The 14,941-nt window shown below is 38.9% G+C and overlaps 1 protein-coding gene across 5 annotated transcripts in view; it reads right to left on the reverse strand.

Annotated features, from left to right (window-relative positions):
• The window catches only part of LOC126346074 (leucine-rich repeat serine/threonine-protein kinase 1), a 365,038-nt gene that overhangs the window by 147,079 nt on the left and 203,018 nt on the right, over positions 1–14,941 (reverse strand). For 3 of the 5 annotated variants that reach the window (XM_050002156.1, XM_050002155.1, XM_050002160.1), the window contains 2 exons: positions 4,913–5,072; positions 2,902–3,046 (listed from right to left, as the gene is read on the reverse strand). In XM_050002156.1, the coding sequence (XP_049858113.1) occupies positions 2,902–3,046; positions 4,913–5,072 (305 nt within the window). Of the gene's footprint in view, positions 1–2,901; positions 3,047–4,912; positions 5,073–6,280; positions 6,499–14,941 lie in introns of all 5 variants that reach the window. The other 2 variants (XM_050002159.1, XM_050002158.1) reach the window with 1 other exon arrangement.

Below are 14,941 nucleotides of genomic sequence, written 5' to 3' on the forward strand. Positions count from 1 at the left end.
TCTTTTCTGGTACATTACCTTGATGTGCTTGCACCACTTGATACACATCCTATGCAACACAATCTCTTAAGAATAGGACTTATTTGACTTTTATCATATTCAGGTTTGCTATTTTACACAAAGCCAAAAAATACAGTGTGCAGGAATATGTTGTGTCTGCCTGGCACTACACTCTGTACTCCAGTTTTTCTTTAGCTATGTGGACCTACTGCTAGTTGTCACCAACTATTCTATTAATTTTCACCTGAAATTTGCTCCACTTACTGAGCTTTTCCACTTTGTTCTCCAACCACTGCCGGGTTGTACAGTCTCAATAAACGTAGACACTGACAAGACATGTCTTGTCATCCCATTCGCCATCATCAATCCTTTCAGACATTTAGTTGGATATTGGCCAGCACCTCATGAAAAAAATGCTAAATATCTAATGTGCATTTGACTCGCCAACACTTTTGTATCCAATGGTACCTTGACAATTTGGACCATACGAGGAAAGTGCTGTTTGTATTTGGATTCCTGCCCATGAAGGTGACACCTTTTACATGGTTGTATTGGGGCCAAGGCAATGTCAGTGTCTGAGATACCAAACATCTCCACCAAACTAGAATCCAGACTCAAGTAACAGTTACAATAACCGAATCTTCAATCAGTCCCGTACCTGAGATATTTCCAAAATGGGGCAAAAACTTTATAGTGATGCCTTTCCCCCTCTCCTCTTTCTTGAGGATGAGATAGGATGTCAAAAATTTTAAAAAGTTCAATTTTTCAAAAATACATTCATTTTGTAGCTCAAATCTTTCTGAAGAGCTTGTTATATAAAAACATATATGTTCGAGGAAATGTAAGATGTTATTTGGCCTCAAATGTGCAAAGTGGAGTGCCACCCCTCTTCACACGGCATTCTTCTATCGCACATCACTGTATTTCGCTCTGTGGAATTCAAACATGTATATTTCATAATGGAAGACATCAAACATATATTCAGGACAGTGGAAATTAAAGCATCCTGTCGTGCCTCTCCTACTCTCAATTGGCCAGTTTGACATCCTATCCCCCTTAAAAAAGAACTCACAATTAAATCTAGCTGGGATTATTTGTGAATGGGAGAATAAGAACTCATCAGGAAATTTGGACTCTTTATTGCCTATTAGATAATAACTTTCTATTTTTCATGACATAAAATTAAATACATGAAAAATAAAACCAGTAAAGACAAGAGACAAGCAAGACTGTACACATTCCTTCAATCCTTAGGCCCCAGCATTTTTTCCCCTCTAATCTTGCTATAGCTTTCTACAGCTTGCTTTCCTTTCTGCGAAAGGATCTGTTACCTCATCAAAGTATGTGAAAGATTTTACTACGTGAAAAATACAAATGTCGTTGACTAATACTGAAAAATCTGTTAACATGAGTAGCACCCCAAGAGTGGTGCGGTTTCTCAATTTGATTACGTCTACTTTGTCACTGTCTCCTAGATAAAATGAAATAGGCTCCTCTAATATCACAGCAATTGCAACACATGAAAAATAAGTATGACTGTTTTGACACAAATGGTCACTTTTATCTACCTCATTTACATAAATAATATGACAGAATATAATTCGCAAATTAGCAATATCAAATGCTTGTGAGGCCTATTACAAGCAAAAAGTGTTTTCTTAGAATATGGTTTCATGTTTCATTCATATGCCCCAGTTTCTCAAGCATTAGATCAAAACTATAGTAGTACAAAAATTTTATATAAATTTGGAATTGTCATATTCTTCCACATAATTTGTATGATGTTCCAGTTTCTTCTCCCTCGTCATTCTAACAAACTAACATGTCATAACTCATTCTGTTTCTTCCTCCCACTGTCAAAACTTATTCTCCAATTAAGTTTACTAAACCTGTCAGAATCACCAGTTCAGTTATCCCGCATTTATTCTCCACTTAGATGTTATTAACAACAAATTTTCTGCTCTTTTCCAAGAACAGAATTTAAACGGCTGCTAACTGGGGCTGTTCAACTGACCCTTAGTACTGTGCTGATCTGGCAAAAATTTTCTGTCAAATTTAATTCTCCTGAGTACACCAAGATGATAATATGTAATCTTTATTACCTGTTATTCCTGTTAGTTGTTTGTTTCGTCTCCGGTATTCTATGGATTTTGCTAACAATTAAAACACGTTTATCATTCACACACCCACTCAACCACATGAACAAACAGCAATTGGTATTAACCCATTCATGTTTATTCGGCTCAGTCCCATCCCCTGTTCTCTGCGAGAAAGATTTTATTTATTGACAAAATGGGGATTCCCCTGGCAGAGACATCATATATGTTATGCACACATTTAAATATCAACTTATGATTTGTTCAGAAATCAACTTAGAATGTGTTCAAAAATGTTTAAAAACCAATGTGGATGTGTTTCAAAATCATATGAATAATGGCTGGATCAGCACGAGCTGGATGCTAGACGCTTTGTGAAACAAGATTTTTTCCTAAATTGCTGTCCCGGCAGGTATTCTGGTTTGCCCCCCCCCCCCCCCCCCCCACTGACCCCCACTTTCTCCCCTCAACAGCAACTAACCCTCTAACCCTTCACACTTAAGTACTTTTATTAACTGCACTCAGACATACACACAGAACTCATCTGCATGTTCCCATTTAAACAAACATGAAATATTCTAGTAATTTCCAGTATTTCACAAATAAGTAAGACCTAGGACTCTCCTAAAAATTACAAATCTTAAATGATGATAACTGCAGAAAGTCAAAATCAAACAACTGGCCCCACATATTGCAAACCAGCAATTACAAACACAATACCACAGTGGATGATGTAAATCAAGTGCACATATGTAATACGTTATATAATAAACACAGCCAGAAATTTATATCTTGTGTTGCTTACCTTCAGTAGCATTTCTACAATGTCCTTCTTCCCACTATAGCATGCAATATACAATGGTGAGTATTTTGTGACAGGATGCATTCTTCCATCAGCATCATATTCGAGTAGTACCTTCGCAATTTCTTTCCGCCCAGATTCACATGCCCTATAAATTGTAAATGATATTTATAAATGTAAATGATACTCATAAATTACTCTGTCGCAAAAGCAGATCACAAAATATATTCTCAAGAAAAAATTTCAATACTCTTTGCTTTTCACTGTAATTCCAATGTAAACTATCAGCACTGCAGCAAGCCACAAGCAGAGCCAATGTATGCTGTATGTTGTATGACATCATATAAACTAATATCTTAGAACAGCAGAATGTTGAGTTTTAATTGTTATTAACATACATTAAACTTTACAAATAATGTAAGTCAAGAACCCAATGGCACGTGCCTGTAACCCAGTTGCTACAGAAAGTAAGTAAACAGGAAATATGAAAAGCATATTTTTGGTTCAGCATGAATTCTGTCTTTTCAAACTGAACTCGATTATTCAAATGTCAGATGATTACGGTCACTTACATAAACTGTAAAAACTATGTTTGCTACATTCAAGTACAAATTAACTTTTTAATAACAATATGTGAAAATGTCCCAATTCTACTACTGTTACTTGTAGTAGTAGTAGTAGTAGTAGTAGTAGTAGTAATAATAATAATAATAATAATAATAATAATAATAAGTAATAGCATATCGAATTCAGCAATAAATGTGAAACTCAAAAATAAAAATTACCATAAAGAATGCAAGCAAGATATATATGCTAATAAACTCTCACAGGCTGTCTTATAGACAACAGAGCAGACGAGGGAACCTGGGAGACTCTTCATAGGACAGCAATCAAAATTGCACAAAATTACATCAACACTGGGTTTTGTATATAAATAACATTTCTGCTAAGAGTCATGGTTTTCTTTCATTTATGTTTAGCATGACATATTTCAGGAAATGATTCCCATTTTCAAGTGTGTCTTTCTCTGTGTACAATGCCATTTATTTGTGAAGTTACTTCAGAGTAAATGGCATAGTACACAGAGAAATACGCACTTGGAAATATATACAACCTGACCTTTGACATCAAAACAGTCCAGAAATAGACTGAACTCTTTAAAGAAATTGCAGAAAAACTGGGATTGTAAATTTCATTTGAACGTGCAGAATACATGTATTTGCAATAAACAATGATCATAATACAGGTAAATAAAGTGAGTCCTGCAATATCAGTAGAGCAGTTAAGTAATTTAGAAACAAGGAACTGAAATGAATGCTAATTATGTTACATGCTAGAAAATTGGAAAGAGCATACCATCTCATCAAAAATTCTACAAGAACTAGCACATCTTCAAATATATTAAACAGAAACATTATAGTTCTATCATAAAATCATAATGACTATAGATTCCAGAAACATTAATTTTGAACAGGTAAGCAAATATCTAAAATGTTGAAAAAAAGAGGATGAAAAGTTATAATGAAAATACCCAGACAAAAAATGCTTAGGCAATCTGGTTAGATTGACAAGCAACCAGCTACACAGTACACAGGCATTTACAGTGTCAACAGAAGACGAACACAATTTTTTTTTACAGCCTTATCAAGAGGATGCAACCATGCAGATTTAAAAAACAATGAGTTGAATTCATTACACAAGCAGTAAAGCAAAAACAGAAACTACTAAGTGAAATGAGGACACGAAAAAAAGAGCTCTAAAATTGGCAGGTATCAGACAAGAAGGTATTCGGAGCAAGTAATTTTTTACAATGTAAATGACATGTTGTTGACAAGGAAAATCCGAAGAAGAGAAGAAACAATCTCATGGCAAAAGAATTAAGGAAATATGTACACAAAGGAAGATCAAACAACGTTTGCTCAGTATACTTCTAAATAGGTTAATTTGCATCAATAGTAATAGTAATAATAATAATAATAATAATAAACACTTGTTAGCAGTGTAGATAACTTACATGAATAGTAGTGTGTTGGATCCATTAGGTGCCATGTTAACTACAAGCTCTGCATCAGATCCCAGTTGTTGTAGTATAGATTTCACAAGAGCTACATCACCATTCAGACATGCTTCACGCAATGTTTGATGAGAATTTTGTCTCTCTGACTCTTTAACATCTGTAACAAGAATAGCACATCAATTTTATAAAATATAATATCAAGATCTATCTTTTATTGCTTCTCATGACATCATTTATCAAAAGTAATACATTAATGAATAGGTGTTTTGAAAAGTAGAAGCAACATTCAACTGTTGGTGCTCTTCTGTCAACTACAGGTGTACAGCGTAACCTAGTAACTGTTTCCAACATGAAATATTATAAAGATGGAAGATCACAACATCAATATAGAATAAAAGAAAAAAATACTAGAGACCTGAAGCAAAAGATTAAAAAGTCTCTCACGAATTTCATCATTCAGTTGGTTAGCATAACAGAATCTGTATTGGACAAGACTTAATTAAGATGTACATTGTGTTTTTGTAAATTGTTAGATAATATTTTATTAGTATGTTAATTGTAGGTTTGGTGACTCCATCAGCACATATCTGACTATAAATCCAAAGTTTCAAAGTGTGGTGACTGATCAGTCTTACATAGTTTTCTCCCAGCACTTCCCATGACTTTCATTCTACAAATGCTTAGCATTTTTGAAAATTCTAAGTACACCACATTCCTGGAACAGAAGGCTCTACATATCCATAACTATAGTGTGATGAAAATAACTTGCAATTTATAACATTTAGCTTGCAAGAGGAGTGGTTGGACTGTTACTCAGGTAATGCTCAGTTAAAAATCATGCAATAAATTCAAATTTCAATTATATTTACTAGGATGTAACTAATAAAGTAACAGCTTGTGCTCATATGAAAATTCAAAATCTTGCAATCAATTCAAATTTCAATTATATTTTTAAGAATGTGCATGTGTGCAAGGTGCATTACAATGACACAAGTCAACCACTGAATACCTTTCTAAATATCAGTCCAATTTTCAATTAACAAAATGTTTAAAATACTCAACACTAGTAAGTATGATCAACTAGCTAATAAATCAAACAAACATTTGTTAGTATAACATTTAAGAGAATCAATCATAGTAATTTACTTCTATTGGTAAAACACATCATCATTTAAGGCCATCTTTAAATATATGTCAATAAGAGAAACGGTCCTTTTTTTTCAATTAATCATACCACTTATTAGTATTCCACATACATCTTTCAAAAACACTCAAAACTCAACTAAATATAGACTAGCAGCTAGAGGCCTAAGCAACTGCTTTTGCCATTGTAAGTAAAAAACATGGATCTAACATTTAACTTGCCTATACTGATATCATCTACAAAGTAGCTGCAGGCATCATATGCTGGATCAGCCGAGGTATCAGTTCCAGAGCCTGAGCTCCACATCCTGTGCAGCTGCTGCATTGTTCCTTATAACTCAGCTTCCATATTTATCTTAAGTTCCTGCACTATCCACTTTCTTTGTCATATTGACAACTCCATGTTATGTATTTGTTGTTGTTTCCAAGACCAAAAGAACCTAGAGTATAATTTTTTAAAACAATATGTACAATAGCAGTGGGGCAAAATTATATAAAAAATGTTTTAAAAGATATCAAAATGGAGCCCAGCAAAAAAATTGGGATTTCCATAAAAAGGTATGTGATAACTGATTTCCATTAACAAAGTTAGCAACAACAGCAAGAGACAGAATTAGAGACGGAACACAATGTGGGATGATGCTACAGCATTTTCCTTTTTATCATTTCTTTTTGAACTCTACTGACACTAATTATAGCAAAAGCTGAACAACAGTTTTGAAAAGGACTATGCAAAGTAAATCACAATTGAAGATGATGTGGATATGTGACAGTTAATAGTGATTTTGGGAGAAAACCCTCAGGGGAAAATTTTCAAGACAGTTTCCACAGACCAAAGCAGATGTCAGAATTTGAAACAAATTCTGGTCTATAACACCTCACACATCTGCAACAAATAAAATCATATCCACTCTCTGTGTAGACAAAATTTATTTATTTATTTATTTATTTATGCATTTATTTTACCTGGCAAGATTAGGGCCTAGATTTCCAATGAAATTATTTTGAAGTATTCAAGTCATACTTGAGCACTTCCATAGTTGAGAGGTCCATGGTCTGACTGCCACAAAATTTCCTCTGGAATGGGGTCCACTCAGTTTCATGAGAATAAGTGGTGAGCTACTCAAAAAAGAAGTGACTACCAGAACGTTTTACTACAACAACAGCAATGTGCAAGACCCATGCCTTTTCATCAGCTGCATTCAATGGCACCATAGGAAGAAGAACAAAGTAGCAGTTGAGCACCATTCTCAATACATCTGGCCTGGTCCTGCAGTTGGATCTTTTAGTTTCAGCTTCACCTGCACACCACATGAGGTATAGCATCGTACACCTTTCGCATACAATGCAAAGGTTATCTAGTAATCTAACAAAATGTCAGAGACTTGTTGTGTAGTTAAAATATGAAGTGCAGCAAATGTAGGCTATCAATAGTTTTCTCAAGTTCCACTGGGAATTTAATGTACACTGTTGCGCAGCTGCATGATAGTAGCATGACCAATGCAGATTGGGTCCATGATACAAAAAATTAAAACCTGTTATGCCTTTTGCAGGCAATGCCCTTACTGACAAAACTATTCAAGCATATCTCTCAACCAAGATGAAAGTACAAGGTTCCCAATCCTTCTGTCTTACTTTCCACACTCCACTAGGGCTTCCCAGCATATCTCGATAGACTAGAAAGCACGAGAGAAAGTAGATGATGAGTGTGTGCAAAAAATAGCTGTTGTTGTTAATAGTCACTAGCGATAAGCGACCTGTCTCTTTAACTTCATAGTACCTCATAACAACTACCAATTCCGCTGTAACATAAAGTCATCAACATGTCATCAAGACGACAAAATTTTGTGCCCCGAATAGCACACCATTATAAACTGTAATGTAGGGTTTCTAAATATTTATTTCTGCATGTAAGTCCTATCTATAAGTACAGAAATTTCTAGCACCCACAAATGTACAGGGGAGGAATAATGTGTAAGAGGCAAGAAAGGATGCACACAGAAAGGGCAGGTGCTGCAATCCCCAACCCTCCAGAACATAAACATTTTCGCAAACCATACACTCATCCTGCTCCATCAAACAGTCAGACGTATTAATTCAATACCAGTCTGAAGAAATTCAGGGCACGTAATGAACACTGACTAACAGCAAGTGTACCTATAACTATTTGCCACTAAATCTCAAAATTATTTCTTAATTCAATGCAAAATTAACATATGTTCCCTGAATGTATATGCTGTAAGTTACTTTGGTGCAAAGAAATCAGACAGACAATGTTTAGATCTTGCTGGGGCTATTACTGACAGTGTAGCAGTAGATTAGTTAGGTCTATTTCAGGTACTGAATCGCACATTGTTTTGTAATTTTTATGAATAGTGTCGAGAATACATTAGTGTGATTTTATGAAACTTCTACAGCTGTAGTAAACATATTATCATCATCCCAGACATTTCACAAAAAATGTTTACAAGCCAACATTTACTACTCTGTCCAAAAAGCTATATCTATTGAGAATAGGCCACTACTTTACAAATGTTCTGTCTCTTGCGGAGATAAATAAGAGATCCGAGGTTGCTGATTGCATCTAACTCTGTTTACTGGGTACGTTTCCTGCAGTGAGACCCTATTATGCAATCCATGGAATACCAATGAGAAGTAAGTTCAGCCTTATGTTGGTAATCAGTTTAGTCAGATACTGTCAGGTTCTCCAAAAATACTATGCCTGTTTGTTTATAGAATGCTCAAGCATTTCTCCCTTCTCTCCTTCCTTCCAAAAATTAGCTCTTCCAGTTCTTCGAGAGATTTTGGTTTGGTGTGATTCATGTCCTCTTTTGTCCATCTCCTAGGGAAGAAGTCGACAGAGATAAGGAGATTAGGAAAGACTCATCACTGATTATGAAATAACCATAATGATCCATACAGTATCATGAACAATGGCTGCCCAATGTCACTCGGATTGTCCTTTCTTTACTGTTGTTCCATTTTCCCAGATTTAAATTGAGAACTCTACACAATCAAAGGAGCCCAGTTTTTCCATTTGACATAATGTACCTGTCAATTACCCTGTTGATTTACCTAACCAGCATCTCATTTCGCCTACTGATAATGAGTGGAAAATTTCACTGGCAATCAAACCTATGACATCTGCATGCTGATTGGCAGAATTAAGTGACTTTATTTTTGATGTTCACCTAGCAGCTTGATGACAAAGAGAAGCTAATAAACGATAACAATGAGCTCTTAGTAGCAGTCATTTATCTGAAAAATATAATGAATGCAGTTAATTTTGAAGTTGTTGCTGAAATGCACTATTACACAACTATGTAGGGTAAGGAAAAGATTTTGTGCTCATGACTGTCTTTTGTACACAGACTGCATGAACGAATGGTGGAGCTTAACATAATGTCGATTTCGGTATCTTGACCCTGCCAACCTGCTAGATACCCAAGAGTTTGTCATCAATAGTTTCAAAAATGGTTCAACTGGCTCTGAGCACTATGGGACTTAACATCTATGGTCATCAGTCCCCTAGAACTTAGAACTACTTAAATTTAAATAACCTAAGGACATTACACAACACCCAGTCATCATCAATAGTTTACGGCCAACAAAGTCTACAGAACCTCTGCAGCCAACAAACTTTTTTTTTAATTTTATTTTATTTTTGCCTTCGATAAGACTGTCACCAGCCTCTGTCCGTCATTAGGATTGTTGTTGGACCCGGGAGTGTGGTGATTGATTCAAGCTTGATCTGAGGTCACGATTAGGGGAAAGCCTCCTGTAGACTGGACCTGAACGTTACACGCTAATGCGTAGAATTGGTCAAAAAAACTGCACTCTCGTCAACTAGCACGACAAAAAAATATCTCATATTCAGCCTCTCGTGCAGAATCTAATAAAGTAATTCAGTTGTCCGCTGTGATCTTCCAGCAACTACATCACCCTCTTCTTCAGCTTGTGGTCGTGCGGTAGCGTTCTCGCTTCCAACGCCCGGGTTCTCGGGTTCGATTCCCGGCGGGGTCAGGGATTTTCTCTACCTCGTGATGACTGGGTGTTGTGTGATGTCCAGTATTTTCATTGTATACCTCATATATCTGCGTCTGGCGTTTCCCGTGTGAAAATGTAAGAAAGTTTTCGAAATATCTGTGAATCATGTAACTGAGCCAGGATGTGGGAATCAGCCCAATATTCACCGAGTCGGATTTCGCAAACCGCCAGAAAACATCTAGGCTGACCGGCACAGTAGCCATCATCTTTTATCCACCAGGTGAATTCGATTTGGGGCTAGCACACCTTCCCTTATCCAACATGAGGCTGTTCGGGAGGGTTGGTTAGGTTATATGTTATCTCCCTAAATCGCTTAAGGCAACTGACGGAATGGTTTCTTTGAAAAGCACGTGTCCGATAGCCTTTTGCCAATCCGCCTCTGATAATCTTGTCGTCGATGAGATCTTAAATTGTAATCTGCCCCCCTCCCCCTCTTCTTCACTATTACAGGGACACTACACCGTGGCAGTTTTAGGTATGGAGCGTTTTTTAATTACGACTGCATAAGATACCAATAGACGTCTGGCTTGGACTACCACTACCACCCGCAGCAAACAATTGCGCTTAACCATTACCAGATCCTTTGTGCGCTCCAATTTGCTTTGGGTTGTGGACTCCTTGTCTTTTTTCTTCTTATTTCGAAATGAGTGAAGAGACTCCTCCCGATGCATAAAGGGATTCGAATGAGACTCTCACCACAACAAAATAAATAAGCGAGTCTTAATGACCTTTATGTCAGTTCTGCTTTCGTGGAAGCACAGAATGCGTCGTAGGATGGCAGCCCTTTGAGAGTGAGGCGGGGCTTATTCCCCCGCATCGCTTCTCTCCCCTCGGCCAGTCTTCCTCTAAGTTCTCGTTTGTTTATGGTTGCGGCCGACTGCCACGATATACATTCCACATACGATCTTGCTTTTCTCGGCCAGTTAGAGAGTGATTGCTAAAATCCGTTTAAGCAACTAATGTAACATTCGCTTGAGTTGCTGTAGGTATATCACAGATGTAATTAATTTGGATGACTATGGCCGATTAAAATTACTTGATAGTTGACACTTCACGTGTTGGAGTTGGTTTCCTTAAATCAGAGCGCCGCTGAACGTCACGCCCGAACCGTTCGTCGTTGCCAAACTGACACAAGAAATGGTCATTTCACTTCCAATTCCTCGTCCGGTTTTCTTGCCTGGTGTATTTGGATCCCGAATGCTGGGTTGGTTCTTTTATTTCGTATTTCATCCCACATGATAATCACACTAAAAGCAAAACACACACACACACACACACACACACACACACACACACACACACACACAAGCACGAAATATACACGTTTCATACACAGCACTAACCAAACTACGCTGGATACTTCCACACAAGATGCTGCTCCCCCCACACAGAGATCGACCTACATTAGATAGATAAACTTCGCACGACATTGCGTGAAGCCGAATTTTTGACGACTGCAATTCATCGTTTCGAGTGCTTCAGCAGAGTTATATTTATCATAATCCAAGCCAGTGCAATAGCGTAGCGCAATGATTACCGTATAGAGAAGAGCCTACAGGTTCATTATTAATGTACTTATTAATTATTTTCAATAATCAGCCGCGCCATTTTCATCATTTTACTGACTCTTATTAGCTCTTATTTTTCTTCCCGTCATTTAGTTATTTATTTATTTCGTTTGGAATCTGCCTGTGCCGCATATAATCTGCAACCTAGTGCCAACCAGGACTGCCCATTCGTCGGTAATGCGGCAGCTCGTGTAGCCACAGTGAGGATAGTTTCAGGTAATAAATGATAGCGAGAAATTACTGTTCGCTTTTAGGGCTGAAAGTGAAATCTCTCTTCCTTGAGTTTGTTCGTAGAGGTTAACAATAAATGCTGTGAACAAAGCGATCGTCAGATCGCTGACAGCCGTTTTCTCGGAGACACTGCACGTCAGGAGGTCGTTAGGTTACGACACGAGTTCCTATTTGCGGCTACGAGACATGTCGTGCGCTGCAGATCAGTCACTGTCATTTAAAGTCAGCTGCCCACAGAGCATCTTGCAGTTCCGTCAGACCCCTCGCAGGCCTCTTCTAACATTGCTCCGCGTTACACATTAACAGCATTTGGTGAAGTGACCCGCGGTGTTTGTGTGTTGCATATGACCGAGCGGTAGCCGGCTGCCGATGTGGTGGCACTGTAGCGGCAAGTGACAGACGTCAACTGTCAAGTAATTTTAATTGGGCTATTGGAAGACTGGAAGCCCCACTCCACAGCAATTCGAATTCAGTGACATGTTAGTATTAAATACAGCATCAAGCTCGGTAATTGTTATACAGGGTGTTACAAAAAGGTACGGACAAACTTTCGGGAAACATTCCTCACACACAAATAAAGAAAAGATGTTATGTGGACATGTGTCCGGAAACGCTTAATTTCCATGTTAGAGCTCATTTTAGTTTCGTCAGTATGTACTGTACTTCCTCGATTCACCGCCAGTTGGCCCAATTGAAGGAAGGTAATGTTGACTTCGGTGCTTGTGTTGACATGCGACTCATAGCTCTACAGTACTAGCATAAAGCACATCAGTACGTAGCATCAACAGGTTAGTGTTCATCACGAACGAGGTTTTGCAGTCAGTGCAATGTTTACAAATGCGGAGTTGGCAGATGCCCATTTGATGTATGGATTTAGCACGGGGCAATAGCCGCGGTACGTTTGTATCGAGACAAATTTCCAGAACGAAGGTGTCCCGACAGGAAGACGTTCGAAGCAATTGATCGGCGTCTTAGGGAGCACGGAACATTCCAGCCTATGACTCGCGACTGGGGAAGACCTAGAACGATGAGAACACCTGCAACGGACGAGGCAATTCTTCGTGCAGTTGACGATAACCCTAATGTCAGCGTCAGAGAAGTTGCTGCTGTACAAGGTAACGTTGACCACGTCAACGTATGGAGAGTGCTACGGGAGAACCAGTTGTTTCCGTACCATGTACAGCGTGTGCAGGCACTATCAGCAGCTGATTGGCCTCCACGGGTACACTTCCGCGAATGGTTCATCCAACAATGTGTCAATCCTCATTTCAGTGCAAATGTTCTCTTTACGGATGAGGCTTCATTCCAGCGTGATCAAATTGTAAATTTTCACAATCAACATGCGTGGGCTGACGAGAATCCGCACGCATTGTTGGTGATGTCTCGATTGGGCCCCATGTTCTTCCACCTACGCTCAATGGACCACGTTATCCTGATTTCACACGGGATACTCTACCTGTGCTGCTAGAACATGTGCCTTTACAAGTACGACACAACATGTGGTTCATGCACGATGGAGCTCCTGCACATTTCAGTCGAAGTGTTCGTACGCTTCTAAACAACAGATTCGGTGACCGATGGATTGGTAGAGGCGGACCAATTCCATGGCCTCCACGCTCTCCTGACCTCAACCCTCTTGACTTTCATTTATGGAGGCATTTGAAAGCTCTTGTCTACGCAACCCCGGTACCAAAATTAGAGACTCTTCGTGCTTGTATTGTGGACGGCTGTGATTCAATACGCCATTCTCCAGGGCTGTATCAGCGCATCAGGGATTACATGCGACGCAGGGTGGATGCATGTATCCTCGCTAACGGAGGACATTTTGAACATTTCCTGTAACAAAGTATTTGAAGTCACGCTAGTACGTTCTGTTGCTGTGTGTTTCCATTCCATGGTTAATGTGATTTGAAGAGAAGTGATAAAATGAGCTCTAACATGGAAATTAAGCGTTTCCGGACACATGTCCACATAACATATTTTCTTTATTTGTGTGTGAGGAATGTTTCCTTAAAGTTTGGCCGTACCTTTTTGTAACACCCTGTATGTCTGACGACACCGAACAGTCCAGGTGTAAAAGAGGTTCACCTTCACGACTGAAGAGCTCTCTGAATATAAAGTTGTGTTGTGAACGCTGTTGCCTGCACCCAGGAGCAGCGCGTGCTGCGCGTGGGAGGGAGAGGAGGCGCCATCCCGCGCGTCGGCCGCGTGCAGGAAGCGGCCCAATTACCTCCGATAGAGGAAGGGACTGTTGCGTCCGCTGCGTTACCAGCCCTCTTTCTGAAGCCAATTGCTTTGGAATTGCGCCGGTGAAAACAAAACGCTGTATGCTAAACAGCCAGGCGGCGATGGTGCACCGGCTGTAAACGACGGACGTTACACGCCGTAGACCGTTTGTGCAGATTAAGGGACTCTCAGACATTGTGAAGTTATTTGCATACAAAGCTTCACAGACGTCTTGAACGTATAGAGAGAGTTTCGAGAACTGACTGTTGTGTTATCAACTTCAACTGTATGTATACCTATATCCACATTCTGAGAAACACTTAAGTGTATGACGACGAGCACATCCCACTGTACCAGTTATTACGGCTTTCTCTCGCTCTAATCACGTATGCAGGGCTGGAAAAATGATTGCGGCAAATAGTCTAATCTTGTCTTCACGATCCCTGTGATATATTCCTAGATTGATCACTTCAGGTTTGTTCTAGAAACGTTCTTAGTAGATTTTCACGGGATAAATTGAGTCTATCTTCAAGCGTCAGCCAGTTCATTTATTTCCGCATCTTCGTTACACTCTTGTACGGGTCGAACAAACCTCTAACCATTCGTGCTGCCTTTCTCTGTATACGTTCAGTATCCCCCGTCAGTCCTATTTGGTACGAATTCCACATACTTGAGCGTTATTCTAGGATTGGTCGCACGGCTGTAAGAAATCTTCTCTCCATTTCCTTACTATTCTACCAATGACCCACAGATTGTTACCCGCTTCACCAGCGACTGACAATATGTGGTCGTTCCATTTCGTATCCCCAAC

This window comes from Schistocerca gregaria, chromosome 1, assembly GCF_023897955.1.
Source record: "Schistocerca gregaria isolate iqSchGreg1 chromosome 1, iqSchGreg1.2, whole genome shotgun sequence".
Taxonomy (NCBI): Eukaryota; Metazoa; Arthropoda; class Insecta; order Orthoptera; family Acrididae; genus Schistocerca; species Schistocerca gregaria.